General features: G+C 43.7%; 1 protein-coding gene across 1 annotated transcript in view; it reads left to right on the plus strand.

Annotated features, from left to right (window-relative positions):
- The window catches only part of dock4b (dedicator of cytokinesis 4b), a 166,917-nt gene extending 147,047 nt beyond the window's left edge, over positions 1 to 19,870 (plus strand). The window contains exons 43-51 of the mRNA XM_056276678.1: positions 1,687 to 1,806; positions 2,282 to 2,403; positions 3,620 to 3,740; positions 7,922 to 8,003; positions 9,660 to 9,769; positions 9,994 to 10,066; positions 15,663 to 15,779; positions 16,611 to 16,675; positions 18,406 to 19,870. Coding sequence (XP_056132653.1) covers positions 1,687 to 1,806; positions 2,282 to 2,403; positions 3,620 to 3,740; positions 7,922 to 8,003; positions 9,660 to 9,769; positions 9,994 to 10,066; positions 15,663 to 15,779; positions 16,611 to 16,675; positions 18,406 to 18,864 — 1,269 coding nt within the window. The 3' untranslated portion in view covers positions 18,865 to 19,870. The remainder of the gene's footprint in view (positions 1 to 1,686; positions 1,807 to 2,281; positions 2,404 to 3,619; positions 3,741 to 7,921; positions 8,004 to 9,659; positions 9,770 to 9,993; positions 10,067 to 15,662; positions 15,780 to 16,610; positions 16,676 to 18,405) is intronic.
- Positions 19,871 to 20,260: the final 390 nt, after the last annotated feature.

Genomic DNA, 20,260 nt, shown 5'->3' on the forward strand with positions numbered 1-20,260 from the left:
CATGCTTGATAATCTTGTACTTGACCTTATCAGACAGATCATACTCTTTCTGTTTTTATGGTCATTGTGATCCAAACAGTGACTGGGTGCAACAGAAAGATTCAAAATGGTCGATGGTGGTTATTTTTATTTTTTAAATTTGTAGCCACCAAACACTCACTGTACTTGAATTCACTTCCACAGTAAATGAGATTCACCTATTTGATTCAAATTTTCAACAGCATATAAAAGCTGCCAATAAAATTATATCGATCATGTGAAAAATCAGCCAAGATTTTATCAAATTTTCCCAGTTTTCCCAATGCCAACCCAAAGTGCCTTTTCAAATGTATGTGGACATCAAAACACTGTTTTAGAACTCACTCAACTTTCTTTATGAAAAATGAGTGTGTGTTGCCCGCATTGCCTGTGCAGTGTACACGTGTATGTTTGTGTGTGCATATCTGTTTGCATATATGTGTGTGGGTCTGTTGTATAAATTGTAAACATACTAATATGCTTAAAATTTGTGTTAAAATAAATTCCATATAAATGGAGAGTATTTACAATATTACATGTGTAGTGGTGTACCAGTTTGCCGTGTCTGTCAGATGTTTTTATTCTCGCTGATGTGCTAATGTGTTGGGAATGTGCGTTTTTCTCCCTTTAAAATAAATGCCAAAGGCTCGGCTGAGTGACAAATAAAACAAGCATGAACTACTAGAAGTTGATGGTCCAGAAAAGGATTTGTTGCACCTGAAATAACATTTCTTTTATAATTCTGAAATAGAAATAGGTTACCTCCGTGGCCCTGAGAGCAGGATAAGCAGTTTGGATAATGGAGAAATATGTTACCTTAAAACTGTTAAATGTATTTCAAGTCAATGGTTTGAGTAGCGGGACCATCCGATCATCTGATAGAGCCTTATTCAAGCTCCTTTTTCGTTCTTTTTGATTTTTTTCCTCTCCCTTTCTCTCCCCAATTGTATCCGGCCAATTACCCCAATCTTCCGAGCCGTCCTGGTTGCTGCTCCACCCCCTCTGCCGATCCGGGGATGGCTGCAGACTACCATATGTCTCCTCCGAAACATGTGGACTTGCCAGCCGCTTCTTTTCACCTGACAGTGAGGAGTTTTGCCAGGGGGATGTACCTCATGGGAGGATCATGCTATTCCCCTCAGTTCCCCCTCCCCCCTGAACAGGCACCCCGACCGACCAGAGGAGGCGCTAGTGCGGCAACCAGGACACATACCCACATCCGGCTTCCCACCCGCAGACATGGCCAATTGTGTCTGTAGGGACGCCCGACCAAGCCGGAGGTAACACAGGATTCGATCCAGTGATCCCTGTGTTGGTAGGCAACCAAATAGACCGCCACACTACCCAGACGCCCCAAGCTCCTTTTTCAGCAAACATCTGCCCTTCCCTCCGTGGACAAATCACTGAATCTGTACCAGCTCTACAGGCGCTGTCTTGTAGCTGAACCCTGTAGGCTGACATTTCATTAAATTATGCAAGCAAAAATGCAATTTCCCCCCAGGGGTGAATAAAGTATCTCTTTGTTATTCGTTTTGCAGCTTACGCAGACAAATAAGCAGAGAAATAGCCTGAGCTTTCCACTTTTGACTCGTTTCGCATCTGGAGCTGTCTGTCAGTAAGCCAATCAAGTTGTGGACTCGAAAGAAATTAACCAACTCTACCTTGCAGGCACACATCCTGGAGTATGGCCTGGCTGTGCACGAGAAGGTTGTTCCCCAGGACATGAGACCTCTTCATAAAAAGTTAGTGGATCAGTTCCACCTGATGAAATCCAGCCTGGGCATACAGGTAATCACGGTCGATCGACACTTTTCTACATGATTCAAAAGCATATGTAACGTTTCCTTGTAAGGAAAGCATGTCATGGGGTGCAGTTTTCTAAATCATTCATCGTAACGTAAAATAAAGAAACCAGGAGATGTTTTTCCCCTTCCTTTAAAGATAAAAGGCCACAATGGGACGATTTTAAGCTATTTTGATCCCGCAGATTGTTAGGTGAGAGGGGGATTTCCGCCACTCCACCTCTGCTCAATAATTCAAAGCCCCCCCCCTTGTCCTTTTGAAAGCCATCGTGGACGGCTACACATCAAATTGGCTGACGTGTGAACAAGTTTGGGCGAACGGTCCCTTTACTCGTCTTAGCGGAAAGCCCTCGTTAAACGTCCCCTCCTTCATCTAGCACTTTACATGTGCAAAATTCGTGCTGGCATAAACAATCATATCATCATCACGGGCACTTCCTCTCCTCCAATCCAACCCCCAGGAGTTTCCGGCCTATGTGCGCGCCAGCCCCGTGCACTTCACCAACGGAAGCCCACGCACATGCAGAAACTCTGTGCCCAACATCATTAGCCCAGATGGTGGCAGAGGAGTTGCCAGACGCAGGTGATACATTTCTTCTTCTCTCCTTCAGTCCTTTTCTCTTTTAGGTCTTATTCTCCACCTGAAACCCATCGGGGACTTTATTTTTGCATTTATTTGAATAAACACGGTTTTGTTTTTTTGGTTTTATGATGATTTTTCTCTTTTATATTTGCATTGCTTGCAAGCGTTGAAGGAAAACAAGAGTTTTGAATTACTTCGGGTTTAGAAACAAGAAAACAAAAGTGCCTTTTCTTTCCACGAGTCTTACTCTCAAAGAATCTGATGATGCCTCTTAAATTTATACGCCTGCATCATTTCTGAATTGGGTTATTCCCTTCTCAGAAACGTTGCCCTGCCCCCACTTTCTCCTGATGGCATGCCTCTTTCCTGTTGTCTTCTCCTCTACCGCTCTTTCCTATTTTCCCTCTCTTCTCCTCCCTGCTATCTTTTCTTCATTCTCTCTGTACCTCCAACAGCTCTTCAACTGCGTTTTGCTTCTCCCGTCTTCTACCTTCCTTTCTTTCTTGAGCAGTGTGGCTCCATATGGGCGTAGGTGGGAAAGCTGGTACCCACAGGCAGACTTTAGTGTGTCTGTTGCCAGGCTTGTGTGCATGTGTGCGTGTGTTATGATGTGTACTGTGACCCTGCCAGCCTGTCTACTGGCGACATTCTGCACCCACCGCTTCCTCCCAGTGGGGAGACCCACACACGGATAAGCTCACACACAGAGAAGGCACATGCTGCCTCAGTCTCTCCCTGACATTTCCGTTATTGAGTTTTGAAAAAAAAAATTTTTTTGGACTCCATTTGCCAATACCAAAAGGCGCAATTTCCAAAAGGTGTTCTCACCCACCACCCCCACCCCCAACACAAAGCTCCTCTAAACTTGCTGTTAGAATCCAACACAGCCAATTTGTGCATTGCTCTCACATTCAGGCTGAATGTCAGACAGTTGGTCAGTTAGTGATTGCTGCATCTGTTATCTTTCACTAATCTCACATTATCTGCCTCTGTCTCTCTGCCCGACTGTTCCTCTACCTGTCTGTCTGTGTCTCCCTCCCTCCCTATTTGCCTTTCTGTGATTGTCATATTCACGGTGAGTGAAACCTCTCAAAGACAACAAACCACTATCTGCATGGTAACGTACTCCACTTTATCTGAAAACAGCAGTCCTAATCGTCCCTCTTTTTATCGGTCTCTATCTGTCTGTCTGCCCCCCCCCCCCCCCGTTCTGCAGTCCCCTCAGCTACCCTGCAGTGAATCGCTACTCGTCGTCCTCGCTGTCATCTCAGGCCTCCAATGAAGTCAGCAACATCACGGGGCAATCGGAGAGCTCCGACGAAGTCTTTAACATGCAGGTGCTCACCCAGTCCTCCCACACTCGTGTCACTTTGTACTGCTCTCTCTTACTCAACACCCATCCCCCTACCCTGCTGGCCCCAATTGCAAATCCTCTCTCTTATGTGGATGCATGATGCCCAAACACATTACTCTACACTTTCCATTGTCTAAAGCAGTGGTTCTCAACCTTTTTGGGGTCCTGGACCTCCTGCGTATTTTTGATCTACCCTGAGGACCCCTCCACCTGATCTTGGGGGAGGGGGGTTGCAATTTGATAGAAACAGTAGAAACTGCATTTTAAAATGCATTATAGCATTTATTCACTCTTTGGGGCAAAAATAAGAGCTTTCAGTTGTAACTTAGATATAATTAACAAAACATAATTCTTATGCAGTAACTTTCAGATATATGTAACAACAGAATGTTTATGCAGTAACTTTTAACAATGCAAACGGGAGCGAGATCTCTTATTAAAATACAATAAATTACACTTGTGAAACAGATGTAATTAGAGAAAAAAGTCCTGTTACCCTTTATAGTTTAGGTAGATAAAGGTCTCAGTCACATTTGAGTAAAATAATCCCATTTCTATAAATGTCACAGGATCTTTTTTTAAAGATATTTTATTTTCACGGACCCCTTGCAATTACACCACGGACCACTAGGGGTCCGCGGACCCCCGGTTGAGAAACACTGGTCTAAAGCATCAACACACTCATTGCCATGTATATGTGTGCACACACACACAGACCAACAAAAACACTTACAGGATAAAGTAATTTTAACACAACTACACTGGCATGCAGAGAGACTGGCATGAGAGAGAGAGAGAGAGAGAGAGAGAGAGAGAGAGAGAGAGAGACATAGAGAGAGACTACATATCTCTCTAGGTAGTAGATCGAGGGCACATTCCAACATTTACCCTCCTGCACTTTCCCTAATCACACTCAGTAGTTCGCCATTAATCTATCACTCACTCCCTTCTTCCCTAATTTCTCTTTCTGTCCAACTCGCTCTGTGGGCTTGGCATTGTCGAAACCATATGGTCGACCCAGTTGTCATGATTATATCAAATAAGGTGGTGTTCCTTTTTGTAACATTTCCAGGGAGCTCTCTTTAGTTGGAAGTGATCTAAACTAGATTTGGCTGATACAGAAAACCACAGACAACTCTTGGCATGTCACCTGCTGCAGAAGGGGAAAGGACATACACAAACATGATGGAGAAAAGGCAGACAGGAATGCAAGAAAGCCACACCATTGTGATTCTGTCTACAGCTTATTATTGTTATTACGGTTATTTCTTCTTCTTTCGGCTTGTTCCCTGTTTCCCAGGGGTCACAGCGGATTTGATAGTTTCCATCGGTACCCTGTGAGGACACAGCACCGATGGTGGTCATTGTTAACCTGGGCCTTGACTGATCCGGTATGGTCTTGTCAAGCCGCATAATGATTTGGCAAAACTTTACATCGGATGCCCTTCCTGATACAACCATTAACCCTAAAATGACTGTTACCAAACAAATTACCATATATTCAGATATAATAAGGGGATGACCTATGTCTGTTGCTTTATTTTCTGAACCAGCTATGTGCCATCTCACCTTCTTTTCTCCTCCTGGGTGATGTTAATATCCACATTGATGACACTGACTCTAAATCTGCCATAGAATTCCTGGAACTGATAAAATGCTTCAACTTCACACAACATTTCAACTTCCCCACTCACAGCCGTGGCCACATCCTGGACTTGGTCTGCTCCACTGGTCTCACAATACATCAACTCTCTAGCCTCAATTTCAATATCTCGGACCATCTGGCAATCCCCATCCCAAATGTCAAACACAAAATATCCTTCAGAAATCTCAAATCTATCTCCTCCTCAGCTCTTTCTGCCTCTCTTGCCAGTAAAATGTCTGCCTCCCCTCTGATAATCCCTCCGATCCTGTCAATAATTATAATAACACACTTTCCTCCTGTCTTGATCTGCTGGCCCCCATCAAAAGCAAAATCGTCTCATTCACACACTCGGCTCCCTGGTATACTCCTGAACGCCATCAAATGAAATCCCATAAGCGCCAGCTTGAAAGACTCTGCAAGAATACTGGTTTAAGAGTGCATCCCCAAGCCTACACAGACTAACTTCAACAAAATAAAGACACTCTTCACAGCCCAGTCAACCTACTACTCACACCTCATACACTCTGGCTCCACCAACCCCAAGGCTCTCTTGTCCACAATAAACAAACTTCTCAAACCCAGTGACAATACCTCAAATTCCTTCACAGTTAACAAGTGCAACTCTTTCCTTTCATTTTTCCAAACTAAAACTGACAGCATCTACAGCAACCTGACACCCCCCCCTCACGTTTTTTGTTTTTTTTAAACCACTCAGCCCTTCAAAGTTCTCTCCTGTGTCCCAAATGGAGCTGTCCAACCTTATGGTAGGAATGAGAAGCTCCACTTGTTTTCTGGATCCCATCCCATCCAATATTGTTAAGGACTGTCTCATAGCTATCTCCTTACTCATCACAGAACTCATTAACTCCTCCAGCTCTGGTTCAGTCCCCTATACACTTAAAATGACTGTTGTCAACCCCATACTTAAAAATCCTGGACTCAACCCTGATACCATGAGCAATTTCTAGCCCATCTCCAATCTCCCCTTTCTGTCAAAAGTACCGGAACATGTTATTGCCTCCCAACTCAAAGCTCACATCTCCAGTGGTCTGTTCAGTTCAATCTGGTTTCCGTCCCAAGAACAGCACAGAAACAGCCTTACTTAAACTCACCAACGACCTCCTCCTCTCCTCAGACTCTGGCCACCTCAGCATTCTCATTCTCTTAGACCTCACTGCAGCTTTCAACACTATCAACCACACCGTTCTTCTCTCCTGCCTTAAATCCTTCCTCAACATCACCGGTACTGCACTCTCCTTGCTAAAGTCATATCTCACAAACAGACAACAGTTCATCAGCATCAAAAGCTACACTTCCTTCAGCACATCCAAAGTCCAAAAACTCGAGTACATCAAGAAATCTGCTGCTCGACTGCTCCTGTGACCACATCACTCCTGTCCTCCAGAACCTCCACTGGCTCCCTGTCCCACAATGGATCCAAATCAAAGTCCTTATCCTTACTTACACAGCCCTCCATAACCAGGCCCCCTCCTACCTCACTAACCTGCTCCACTATCATATTCTGTCCAGCAGCCTTCGCTCCTCTGATGCCAACCTCCTGTCTCCACCACACAGGAGCAAGCACCGGACCTGGGGTGACAGAGCTTTCTCCATAGCTGCCCCCTCCCCCTGGAACTCTCTCCCCAAACACATCAGAGACTGCACCAATCTGTCCACGTTCACATCACAAATCAAAACTCCCCTCTTCAGAATTGCTTTTAATGTGTGATTACTGTTGTTATATGTTTTTGGTGTGTTGCTTTTAAGTTCATTTTAACTTAAGAAATAGCATCTTTGACTACTCTGAGAAGTGCTCTATAAATAAAATGTATTATTATTATTATTGCTTGTAGCCCATTAAACTCAAGGTTTATCTTTGAAGTAACATAGGGCATAAGCTAGGAGTTGCGTTAGGAGCACAGCTGTTCAAGGGGGAAAACTAAAGTGTCTACACAAGCATCTCTGAAAAAATACAATGAGATGAGCACTGTTAAGTTTGCACAGCTACGCTTTCTGGTTGGTCTCGAATGACTGTTTTTTGGATCTCGTTTACTCAGTGAAGATTTGCTGAGCACACAGGCTCTCTTCTTGTCACATGTTAACAGTGGTTTGACTGCTGTCCCCTATTCTTTGCCATTACACAAGAGTGGGAGGCTAAGCAGCTTGCTCAGGAGCACTAATCTGCAAATAGGGCAAAATAAATAGTTTGACATTCAAGCCCATTAAAGGTTCACATATCATAAACAAACGAAATAGTGGTAGCCCCCCTCAGTATATACGCATTGTTGTTTTATTTTATGCAAAAATGTCTTTTGGGGGAAATTTGAAAAAACACAGGCCTTTAAAACTCGAGTGGTGGTTGAGACTGTTACATTAAGTGTATGCAGAGTGCGTGTGTGTGTGTGTGGGGGGGTGGCAGCGGGGTCTTATGCTATTTGTTGTGTGTTTTGGCTTTTCTAGTGTTAATTAACACTTGCAATGCTCTGACTGATGACAATGTGGTCATTGCTCCTCTGCAGCCCAGTCCATCTACCTCAAGCCTCAGCTCCAACCACTCTGCCTCGCCCAACGTCACCAGCTCAGCCCCCTCCAGTGCCAGAGGTAAGACCAACAGACCGCAACACAGCCCATTACACAATACATTACATTTTAAGCCTTTTCAGCAAGTCCCTTGTCTGGAGCAACTTAGTTTGAGTGAGCAGGTATGCATTTAGCGCCTCTCTCGACCAGGTTTCTGGTTTATTTTGACACATAGGACATGGATCATACCTGCAAACTGTCAGGACCTTGTCTCTGACCACTAGACAAGTTCATACAAGGTGTGTTTTGTTAAGGCTCCCGGTGCATCAGGAACGAGCAAGGGAGAACAGACTGGGGGAGGAGGGACACGGGAAAGAGACAGAATGGAAAGTTGGGGAGAGTGAAAAAAGAGAAGAGAATATGAAATGAGCTTGAGATGAGAAATGGAATGAGCTGAGACAGAAAGACAAATGCTGCTGATAGACAGACTGAAAAGAGAGTGAGAAACCAAGAGATGATTACAGCTTGGTGGGAGTATATGTGTTGGGGCTGAAGACACTCTCCAGCCCAGTCCATACTAGGCTGTGCCTTGTTCGAGTGTGAATATCTAACACCTTCTCTCTCACTTTCCGCCCTCTTATCTCACTGCGCTTGGATGTACTTTTGTGTTTCTGCCTAATTCACATCATAAAAGTAAGAATATATGGAGACATTTATGGAAGCATATACACTCCCCTTTGGCAAGCTGCTTGCAGCGGTCAGTGCCCTTATAAAAATGGCCTCTGTCTACCCATAAAGAGTGTGGAAAGTTATTGCTGAGGCGACTTCTACCCAAATGGGAACCAGCAATGGGTATCTCATGCTTATATGATAGCCATCCCAAAGCTATCTCATCCACTAATGGGGCAAGATCTATGGCCTGCCACGAATGAGGGGAAAACAGCGGGAAGCTGTTTTAGTGAAGGGTGGGGGATTGTGTAGGTTTTGTTGGGAGGATGGATGTAAGGCAGGTTATTTGTGTCTGTGTGTGTGTCCGTCTGTTCATCCATGTGTTTAGCTAAGAGTGTGTGTGTGGTGGTGTAAGTGGTAGAACATGATCGATAAAGATATGGTACTTGATGTATGCACATACTTTAGCGTTGGTGACTCTGCAGCGCGATGCTCACATTTTTTTATCTAGCTGCCAGCAATCGCATGCGCGTGTGTGTGTGGGGGGGCAGGAGTTTTGTGGGCATGGTGTATGTCTGTCCATCTGTCTGTCTGTGTGTGTAGGCAAGATTTTTGTGTGCAGGGTGCATGTCTGTCCATCTGTGTGTGTGTGTGCATTCCAGTGTTGGGGTGTGGCGTGCATGTCTGTCACTGTCTGTCTGGCACCGGCAGTATGATTGTCCAGTCCAACAGAGGAGAGCGGGAATGGGAGGCAGGGTGCTATGGGGTGATGAGGCTGGGCCATTTATCATGTTCCTGAGCTAGTGAGGCAGAAAGAATGGTAGATGGGCTTGGAAGGAGAGAGAGAGACTGGCCTTTCCTGATTGCCGGTTTTTGCGGGTAATAGCCTAACACCTTGCTGTTATTTGGTCTCGTGAGTTTGTAAGCGCATGAATCACTGTGCTTGTATGTCCTGTGTACCTTTCTTTGTTCTTCTGTCAGCTGTCAAGTGTGTCCATCCACATGTGTGGGAGATTGTGTGTTTGTGTATATCTAACCATTCGAAAAACCGATTGCCCTCCAACCCAGGTTCCCCCCAGATGGCAGACAAACACAAGCATTCCAGAGAAAACGCCTGTCTCTCTCCACGAGAGAGGCCAGTTAGTGCCATCTACCCCATCCCCCTGGACACTGTGCAGGTTACACACACACACACACACACACACACACACACACACACACACACACACACACACACACACACACACACACACACACACACACACACACAGTATACTTATGTGAGTCAAGCTTATGTACTAGAACATTGGTGGTATCCCTTCATATAAACCAACAGTTACACCATATCCCCTGCTTCATACAGTATGTCTGAGAATAACCTGAGCACTTGTTCTCCCTTCAGAGAGCCCCTCCGCATCAGATAGGTGACACCACTCTACCAAGGAGTGACCCCAACCTCTCAGCGCCGGATAAAGGTAAAACACAAACAAGAACACGTTTACAGGGTCTTTTACTCCGTCCTCCTCCGTGCCCAGTGGCCTGTCCACAAATTTCCAGGCTTTCACAAGAGCAGGACAAACGCCTCCAACAGATTCTTGTTTTGAAATAATGTCACTACAGGAGGATGCCGTGCATTGTGCTATAATTATTTGGTGTCTTTGCTGCTGCTGAATGGAGTTTCTTCCTGCATGCGAAAGACCACACCCTGCATGCACCCTGCATCTGCATCATTACTGCAGAAATGTCAAATGACACCTCCCAGAAGGGGAGCAGACCAGAACAAGGGCACTGCATCAATGCTCTATGAACTGCCATCTACTACAAGTATTCTTCATTAGTGCACGTGCTGTAGTTCCAGATTGCTGTGTTATGGGATAACATGGCGCTGTCTGTGTATGGCAGGTTGACCATAGAGGGTTTTTTTTTTTTTTTACACAGCTGCTTCTGGGACCACAATCATCTTAGCACACACACACACACACACAAGCATGCAGAAACGGGTAGATGGGCAAGCACACACTCCCAAAAAGGACACACACATCACACAAAAACACATGCATGTAGTTGGCTCCCTAACCAGACACACTGTCTAGATTAGACCTTTTAATCTTCCTTCATCCTGGAGGAATAATAAAATAGCAGATATTATTCCTGCAGTTCTGATGGACGTGCCTGACATTCATATGTATGAATGCGTATTAGTATTAGTTGTGCTCTTTTCCTCTCCCGAGTTGTCATTTTGCTTGGCGCATGGAAGAGGAGCCGCATATTTTTGCATTTTCCAGAAAATATATATGCCAGAGAATTAAGACTGAAAGCCGACCTCACATGTGAAATTTGAGAACAAAAAAAAGTGATTGCTTTTGTGCTCCGTAAGAAAATCCCGGGGAGTTTAAAATGGGCACGTAATATTTGATTCAGTCTAGATCAAGGTTGGAAAATTAACATCTTCTTCTCCAAATTTCACGTCTACACACTTGCAAAAATGATGGGCCCTCAGCTGGCAAAGGTGGCAGTAACACGATATGATTTTTCTGACTGATTTGGTGATTTTATTACTGACATCACGTTGAGGGAGCTGCTTGAGCGGAAATGGCACAAAGCTGCCGGGGCGCCTTTCATAACAGCTTGTGGAATAATTATGCAGATGTGCATGAGACACTTTTAAGTGAAGAGGAAAGAGTTCGGATGTGTTGTTTTTGCTGTGATTCTCACAAACACACACACACACTCTCTCTCTCTCTCATATTGGGTGTCACGTATACACAGAATAATTCACACACACACTGATGTGCGATATCTCACTGAACTGTAAATAACACAGCAAGAGACAAAGAATAACTGAATTTCAGACTTAAAGCACCTCAATATCTTATGCATGTGACAAAAGGGATGGTTGTTGGAGTTGATTTAGAACTTGTGATAGTGTTGAAGGTTCGGCAGGGCGCCCACTATAAAGTGTCGAATTACAGCTCCATACCCCACGTACATAAAGTACCTTTGAGACATGGTGCCCATCAGCACCAACTTGCTTCTTCAGTCACACTCACATTTTGTGACCTGACAATAATCCTCGGCTGAGACATCAGGCCTCTCAGTTATCCATTTCCTATGTGGAAATCTCACTGATTGCTCGAAGAGAGTTAAAGAGCACAAGAGTACTGTAAAATTCCCCATGATCATTGTGATCGTAATGTTTTCTGTATCACTCAGCACTAATATAGTATCTCCTTTTGGAAAGAGGAAGCTCGCAGTAATTATAGTCAGAAATGTCTCAATATATTCCATTGAAAAAAATAGTCACAAACCATGCTTTCTATTAAGTAAATGTTTTCCCTTCTACATCTGTTCTGGACTTTTATTCTTCTTCTATGGGACTGCTGGGCTACAACACATCCTGCTTGAAATTTACAGATGTTATTCAGTATTCCCAAATCACATTAGATTATGCTCCTATTCAAACCATATTCTCAATAAACATAAAATAAATGAAGATGTGTATGACTGTATTATTAGCTTCCACGTTCTGAAACAGAGATTTGTCATGTTTTGTTTAAGGCTTAAATGACTGCCCCTTTGGACTGTATTGAAGCTCAGCAGGAAGATTGGGCAAACCCTTAAAACTTCTCTCTGTACAATTCCAAATAATGCCCAATGTTTTAATGAAATCTGGGGGGGGGGGTGAATCTATCCTTAAACAAAAGGTATTAGCTGACTATTTTCAAAATGTCTGCAAGTCCCGCTTTCCTTTGTTGCTGTATCCAAGCTACTTTCAAGATGCCGTTCACCCTGGTGACTGAATTACCCAACAGGAAAAGCCTTTTCCTTCTTTTCCCCCGTACACCACACCTATTCTCATATTGATTTTTTTCTTCTAGATACTACACTTATCACTGTCACCAGCTGACCAGTGTATCATAGTATCACTTTTTTTTTCTTCTTTTTTTTTTGACCACACTCCTTTGTCTTTTGATCTGGATTTTCCTGACAGCCCTATAACATTCAGAAAATGGTGCCTTAATCCCTTCATTTTATCAGTGTCTGATTTTGTAAAAAAATTTGATTCACAGTTTAGGTTTTTTATTGAAACTAATGCTTCACCTGACATTTCAGAGTACATTTTGGCAAACACCAAAGGCCTATTTAAGAGGGCAAATTAATGGTTATTAATCACAGAATAATAAGAAACGATTGGCTAGAATAAAGGAGCTTTCCGAGGCCATCGCTAAGCTAGATGGTCAGTATTCTGCCTCTCCCACTCCAAAATTTACCAAAGGCGACTTAGTCTCAAAACAGAATTTAGATTTGGTGTCGACAGTGCAGGCTGAACAACAGTTCCTTAGGACACGTCACTTAGTATTTGAATAAGGGGACAAGGCAGGCAGGTTTTTTGGCCCATCTAACCCAATAATGATTTGTGACTCATCAAATTACTCAGATAGAAAATATCATTAGGTATTATAACCACCAACCATAGACAAATTAATGATATATTTGATGATTTTTACAAAAATGTTAATACTTTTGAGTGCAATCCCAGTCCCATAGAATGTTTTTTCAAAACATGACATTACCTTCTTTGTGCAATGAGTTGAGAGCTGAACTCGACCGTTCACTTACATTTGTGGAGATTCAAAAAACTATTAAATGCATGTAATTTGGGAAATCTCCAGGGCCTGATGGGCTGCCAGTCAAATTAAAAAAAAACTCAAATAGCCTATCACCTTTACTCTTCGCGATTCACAATGAAGTACTATCTACAGGTCATTTACCACAGACTTTGTGGCGTCGCTTTACGCAGATGACCTTCTGTTATATCTATCCAATCCTACATTCTCCATACCCTCGATTCTAGCTATCTTTGAACAATTTGGAAAACTATCAGGCTACAAACTGAATCTGCAAAAAAGTGAACTTTTCCCAATCAGCTCCTCAGCTCTCAATATTCCGGACACATTATGCCCCTTCAGGAAGGTTAGCTCCTATTTCAAATACTTGGGCATTATTGTCTCACACTTCTTCCAACAACTGTTTAAGCTTAATCTCACCCCTGTAATTGAAAAATGCAAATTTGATCTTGAACATTGGTGTACCCTGCCTTTATCATTGGCTAGTCATATAAACTTGATAAAAATTAGTGTTGTACCCTGATTTATGCATTTTTTTCAGAGCATCCCCATTTTCATCCCTTTGAGGGTATTCTTACAACTTGAGAAGAGTCTTTCTAGTTTCATTTGGAATTGTAAGCAACCACATATTCGTAAAACATTCACGCAAACGCCCAAACATTGCGGGGGATTGGCCCTAGCTAACCTACTCCACTCTCATTGGGTCAGTAATATTCAGAGGGTTACTGAGGGGGTTCAGAATTATTCTAACCCCACACCTCATATCTGGGTGTGGATGGAGTCTCAGATGGCCCCAATTCATTCTTTTGCCACTTCCCCTGTTGCTGTCATATCAACATGTGAGTTGATCCCTAAGTAATTATTCAGACTTTAAAAATATGGTCACGGTTGTGCAAGAAATTTGGCCTGCAGGGTCCATCCTTGATGACACCCATTTTATCCAACCACCTCTTTACTCCAGCTAAACTTGATCTGGCTTTCCAAGTCTGGCATTCAAATTGAATTTGTTTTATTAAGGATTTAAATATCGAAGAAGTGTTTGCCCCATTTAATGAACTATCAGAAAAATTTGCTCGAAATGCCTGTAACTCCTATCGTTATCTACAGATCAGGGAGTTTATGATGAAGTCTACACTCCCTTTTCCCAGTAAACCACCATCTACCATTGTAGATGAACTTCTGTCCTTAAACCTTAACCAGAAATTATCTATTGATCAGATATACACTTTAATAAATAACATTAACATGCAAACTGTGGTTAATTTAAGAACCCTTTGGGGGGCTTTGCATGACGCTGACAGCCCTTTTTCTGAGGATATATCGGCGGCAATATTAAAGCATGTGCATAAATCCTCCCCATCCTGTAGACACGGTCTCATCCAATTTAAAATAGTTCATTGCTCGCACCTTTCTAAAGCCAAACTGACAAAAATATATCCTAATATTGACCCCACTTGTGAGAAATGCAAAACGGCCTCAGCTACTTGTTACATATGTTTTTGGCATGCTCCAGCATTCGTGCAAAGCATATGGAATCACTACTGATGTGCAACCCATTACTGCCTTGTTTAGTATCAGTGCAAAATGGTCATCTAATGTGCACACTAATCGCTTTCACCATAGCTCGCCACCTCATTCTACTAAAATGGAAAGGGTCCAGACCTCCATGTCATGCCAGAAAGTTGAAAGATGTTCTGTTTCACTTAAATTGTTAAAATATACCCTGCAAGGTAGTAACTCCAAATTCTACAAGATATGGAGACCTTTTTTTAAATTATTTTGATAACTTGAAGGACATAAGTGACTGGGCTGACCAAACCTAGAAAATAGGTTACACCTCTGGGTTAGTGCAGTCTACTCTGTAATAGGATTATTACCATAGGTGTAGCTCTCTTTGAATAAGGTGTACTGTATAATATTTGTCTATTAATTAAATGCCTTTAAACTTGTGAGCTCTTTTGGGTTTTTTTTTTTTTTTGCCACCACAAGAGGATGTCGGGGAGGGTTGTTTGTGGATGGGGATTTCTTTTCTTGTGTATTTGTTATCTGTTAAAATGCCAATAAGAAAATATTGGTAAAAAAAGATGCAAGCCACAACAATCCACCCCTGTTAATTACCACAAGAGCTAATTGATTGCTCGGGATAGCTTGACTCGCTGTAACAGGTTCCCAGATAAAGCTTTTCACCATTATATGACACATAAAAGCTGCTCTCCATTGCTCTCAGTGGGGTGTTGGAGGAAGTTGTGTGGTTGCTAAGCACTGATTAGTGGATGACAAGTCAATCATTTTGCAAACTGGGAATTCATTGATCATACTGTATAACGTTAATCACATTTATCATTGTATAATTGTGTCGTTACATTGTGTCTGTGTCTCCCATGTTGTCTGGTGCAATTACCCTGCCAACTGATGCATCGTATTTCTATATGTTGTACTAAAGTGAGACCCACACCCAGTAGCTGGAGCCTAGACAGTGTCAAGGAGAGCGCTCCACACTTCTCTGACTCTGTGGGCAAATTGCTATGCCCTCCTGTCCCTCCTAGGCCACCATATTCAGGTAAACCAGTGAATCAGCAAATTCCCCCCTTGAGGAATGGTACTAATTTTCCTCTCTTCACTTTTGACACCTGGTGCTCTCACCGTCTCTTCTTCTATAATGTTATTGGGGTATTTTTTGTGGATTTGCAGCTCTCAGCTATAGCACAAACTTTCTTTTTCTTCACTTTCTCCTCTTGTTAACATCCACACTGCCTGTGTAGTGATGCCACAGTTTACCTCTACTAAACTGCTTGATATGCTGATATGTTTTCCTGGTATGAGACATTTTAGTATAGCTGAGAAGTGTATGTAAATTTCTTGAGGGTTTTTACAGGTCTGAAGTCATCCTATTGAGATTCCAGTCAATAGTTGGATTTTTTCTTTACTCTCATCCCCTTTGAGAAAACTTATGTCATACATTTTAACAAGAGTTTCCCCTACCATGGACCCTAACTCTGCTTTAGTTATTAATTTATTTAAAGATGCTACTGAGTTGACTTACTTCACTGTGCTTTCTGATGTATTGCACTGCCCGGAAGCGTAATAAGCGGATGGCGTGTTTTTTGCCCTCAATGCACAGAGCAGAAACAGCTGTTGGATGTAGAAACAGCTTTAGGCAGCCTAAAGGACCTGCAGCACATCAGCGCTTATTTGATTCATTGATGCTTTAAGCTACTGGCCCTTTCAGCTGTTTTTGTATGTAGGAGTGAGTGACTCATGCTGTGTCATCTTGGTGCTGGTAGAAAATGGTCCCCTAATTTGAATTTGTCCTCTTTTTTTTCCTCTTCCACCCCCCCCCCACACACACACTCTGCCTCGGTCTCGTTTCTCTCCATCGTGTGGCTGTCAGCAGGCTCTTCGGCTAAGAGCATGAGGTCACAGTCTCCTGTCTCCACGTCCAGATCACCTCAGAAGGTCGGTTGTGTTCCCGTCTCTCTCTCTCTCTCTCTCTCTCTCTCTGTTTGACCTTGCTAAGTGATAAGTGGTGGCCTCAGGCTTTTGTCCCTCACTGGTTTACTGTTTCAACAGCCCTGGGCTCTCTGTCCTTCTCTGTGTCTACTCATATCTGGGCAACCTCACATTATAGTAGCAGTCGAATACATCACAGACTAAAAATATCAGACAGACGTCATTCTGCAAGATCACCTCAGTGGGACTGGCCGGAGGAAGTCCATTAAAGTCATCCAGTGTACTCAATAATCAGGAGAAATGCAGTTCTTAAGCAGTGACACTATAAATTATATGATGATCAGTTATATTGACAAATAGCCAGCAAAGTCAGTGTAAGCTGCAAACAGACGTTTTTGTTGTTTTTTTTTTGTTTTTTTTGTTCAAAGGACGATGAATCAGTTCATCTGGGTACAACGTTTATTGACAGATACGTTTCATCACTTTGTTTGGTGAACCAAATCTTTTCTCCTTAGGTGTTTTCTATGTGTGCTCTTTCACAGTTGAACACAAAACAACAAAGTTCACCTTTGGGCTGTGACATGTGTTATTAAGTGCGAAAACTACCAAGGACATCATTTCTTGTTTGTGCTCATGCGTGACAAGTTTGTATTTCTATGTTAAAGAGAGCGAGAGAGAACAACTCAAGATGCCATCACGTGATCGACAGCTCAGCATCCAGCGTGCTTTATCAATCACGTTTGTGCGCGTGTGAGCACATATTTACACCCTTGAGTGTGTGTGTGCGTGTGCATGTTTCTGTATGTGTATATGTGCTCCTGCAATAGCTAAAGCCTGGGGCAAAACACCTAGTTGTCCATCACTGCACAGCCAGACACATCTTCTCCGTAGACCTCCAACAGGCCCCCATTACCTGGCACACACACATATATGTACCACTCAGTGCAGCCAGGAGGCCCATTAGCCGAACCACAGACCCCAGGAAAGTGGAAAACCTGCAGAAAACACAGTAAACCAGTCTTCGCAGTGCTGCAGAGTTACTACTCTACAAAGGGTAGAAAGGACTTACATTGTGGTCACTCTTCTTTTGGAAAAGCTAGGTCAGCAGTTTTTTGTTTTTTTTTATCATTCCCACGACATGAAAACATGGTTTCCTCTGACTGATGACTTGACTTGGTTTTGTGTGTTTCCGCCCTAGCGTGAGTGATACAACCTTTGCTACAGTAATCAACTGTGTTCTTTGCTAAGTCCCATTAAAGCATTAGCAGATACAATGGCAGTGTCATGTAACTACTGAAAAAAAAAAGTTTGATGAGCGATCGAATTTTGGGGCTGCGGAAGTGCAGCGTATTGTGTTCTTATCGCCTCAGCATGCTGGATAGACCAGTCAATGGAGGGGAAAAAACACGGCCCTGTCAGCGAACTCCTTTTATCGTTCCTTTGCAGCTGTGTCAGCACACGTGCTGCACTGAGGAGACGGCGGAACAGCGGATGCGATAGACGTAGCATGCTTCCACAGGCTTACAATGAGCAGTCCTCTAGATTTTACCCACAAAAAGGCCAATATCGTCTCAGACATGTCATTACATTTCTGAAATTACCTCTTGTGCAAAAACATGATGTAAATGCAAAGCAAGGCGATATGGTATTATTTTTCTTCCATAGGAGTTTATACGATTTAAAAAAAGACATCTTTCATTGATGTCCATGTGTGTGTGTATTTTTTCTCCTCCCAGAGCACTGCACCACCCTTCACCCCCTCGCCCACCGAGTGCCAGTCTGCCGGCCTGGTCTCCAACTCTCCCGTCCTCTCTGGCAGCTACAGCAGCGGCATCTCCTCCCTTAGCCGCTGCAGTGTCTCCGAGGCATCGGGCACCGAGTTGCCGACAGGTGACCATCCGCCCCACCCCATGCCCCCGCCCGCCACCATGTCTAACTCTGTCTCTTGCAGCTCAGACGAACCCATTCGCCGAGAGAACAAGACCCCCCCTCCCTACAGTGTATATGAGAGGAACAACCCACGTAGGCCCGTGCCGCTGCCCCACAGCCTCTCCATCCCTCCCCAGATGGACCCCCCGGCCCTGCCGCCAAAACCCCACCAGCTCCGCACGGGCAGCATGAAGCTGGACCCTCCCCCGTCTGACCCCAGAGTCCCCAGACCCAGGCCACTGCCCAGGAAGGTCTCCCAGCTATAGAGGTGCCGGGCCATACCCCAACCTGGTAGAGGGTGGATAGAAGGAACACACTGGCGCGTTTTGCACTTTTCTTCATGGGCACTCACTCACTCTTTGTTTCTTTCTTCTTTTTTTTTAATCTTCAGTTCGACACTCCTGACCAATTAGTCTAACGAATGACAAACAGATTGACATGCAGTCAAAAAAAGGAAGACTGTCGAATTGAGGCAGTTTCTTTTTATATACTAGAGGGCATTGCATAGACTTCTTCATTCCGCACTTTTAGCTCTAGTACGCACCGGAAGTCACCATGGTCAATCACAACATATGTTTACTGGATTGGTCCAAAAGAAAAGAAAAAAAAGACATTTTTGATAGATGTAATAATCCCAATATATGTATATTGGTATATATGAGAAGTGTTCTTGCCTTAAGTATTGGAAACAGAGTCTTTATCCGTGAGTCTTGCACGTTTTTTGAGTACTCTGTACTTTTGTATCCTGTATGGCTAAAAAAGGTGCTAGAGATCTCACGTAGGCATTTCGGTTTAGTGACGTAGGCGAGGGTGTGTTCCCATAGTCGCATCCACACTGGCGATAGAAATGCTGAGTAAAAAACAAGTCATTGCGTAATCCAAGTTTATAACTGACAAACTGAAAGAGATGTCAGTTTCGCACCTATTTGTTGCTGTTATACCCGTATTTTTATGGTGGTAAAACTAATAACTGTACCATGGCGTTTTTACTCACTGATGTACAAAAGTCATACAAGTTGTTTTCACCACAGTCCTAAAAGTGACTCAGTGTCAAATTCTGGTCAAAGTAGTTTTTAATTGGGTGTCCGGGTAGCGTGGTGGTCTATTCCGTTGTCTGCCAACACGGGGATCGGCGGTTCGAATCCCCGTGTTACCTCCGGCTTGGTCGGGCGTCCCTACAGACACAGTTGGCCGTGTCTGCGGATGGGAAGCCAGATGTGGGTATGTGTCCTGGTCGCTGCACTTGCGCCTCCTCTGGTCAGTCGGGGCGCTTGTTCGGGGGGAGGGGCAGCTGGGGGGAATAGCATGATCCTCCCATGCGCTATATCTCTCTGGCGAAACGCCTCACTGTCAGGTGAAAAGAAGCGGCTGGCGACTCCACATGTATCGGAGTAGGCATATGGTAGTCTGTAGCCCTCCCCGGATCAGCAGAGGGGGTGGAGCAGTGACCGGGAGAGCTAGGAAGAGTAGGGTAATTGGCCGGATACAATTGGGGAGAAAAAGGGGGAAAAACATCTAAAAAAAAAAAGTTTTTAATCAGGAAGCTGAAGAGGTCTTGAGGTAGAAAATTACCAAAATAACAAACCACTCCACCATCCATTCTGTCTGATAGTGGGTCACACCAACCTCTTGTGACTTCCTAGTCAAGAGGTTCACCCCTTA

This window comes from Lampris incognitus, chromosome 3 (genome assembly GCF_029633865.1).
Source record: "Lampris incognitus isolate fLamInc1 chromosome 3, fLamInc1.hap2, whole genome shotgun sequence".
Classification (NCBI taxonomy): domain Eukaryota; kingdom Metazoa; phylum Chordata; class Actinopteri; order Lampriformes; family Lampridae; genus Lampris; species Lampris incognitus.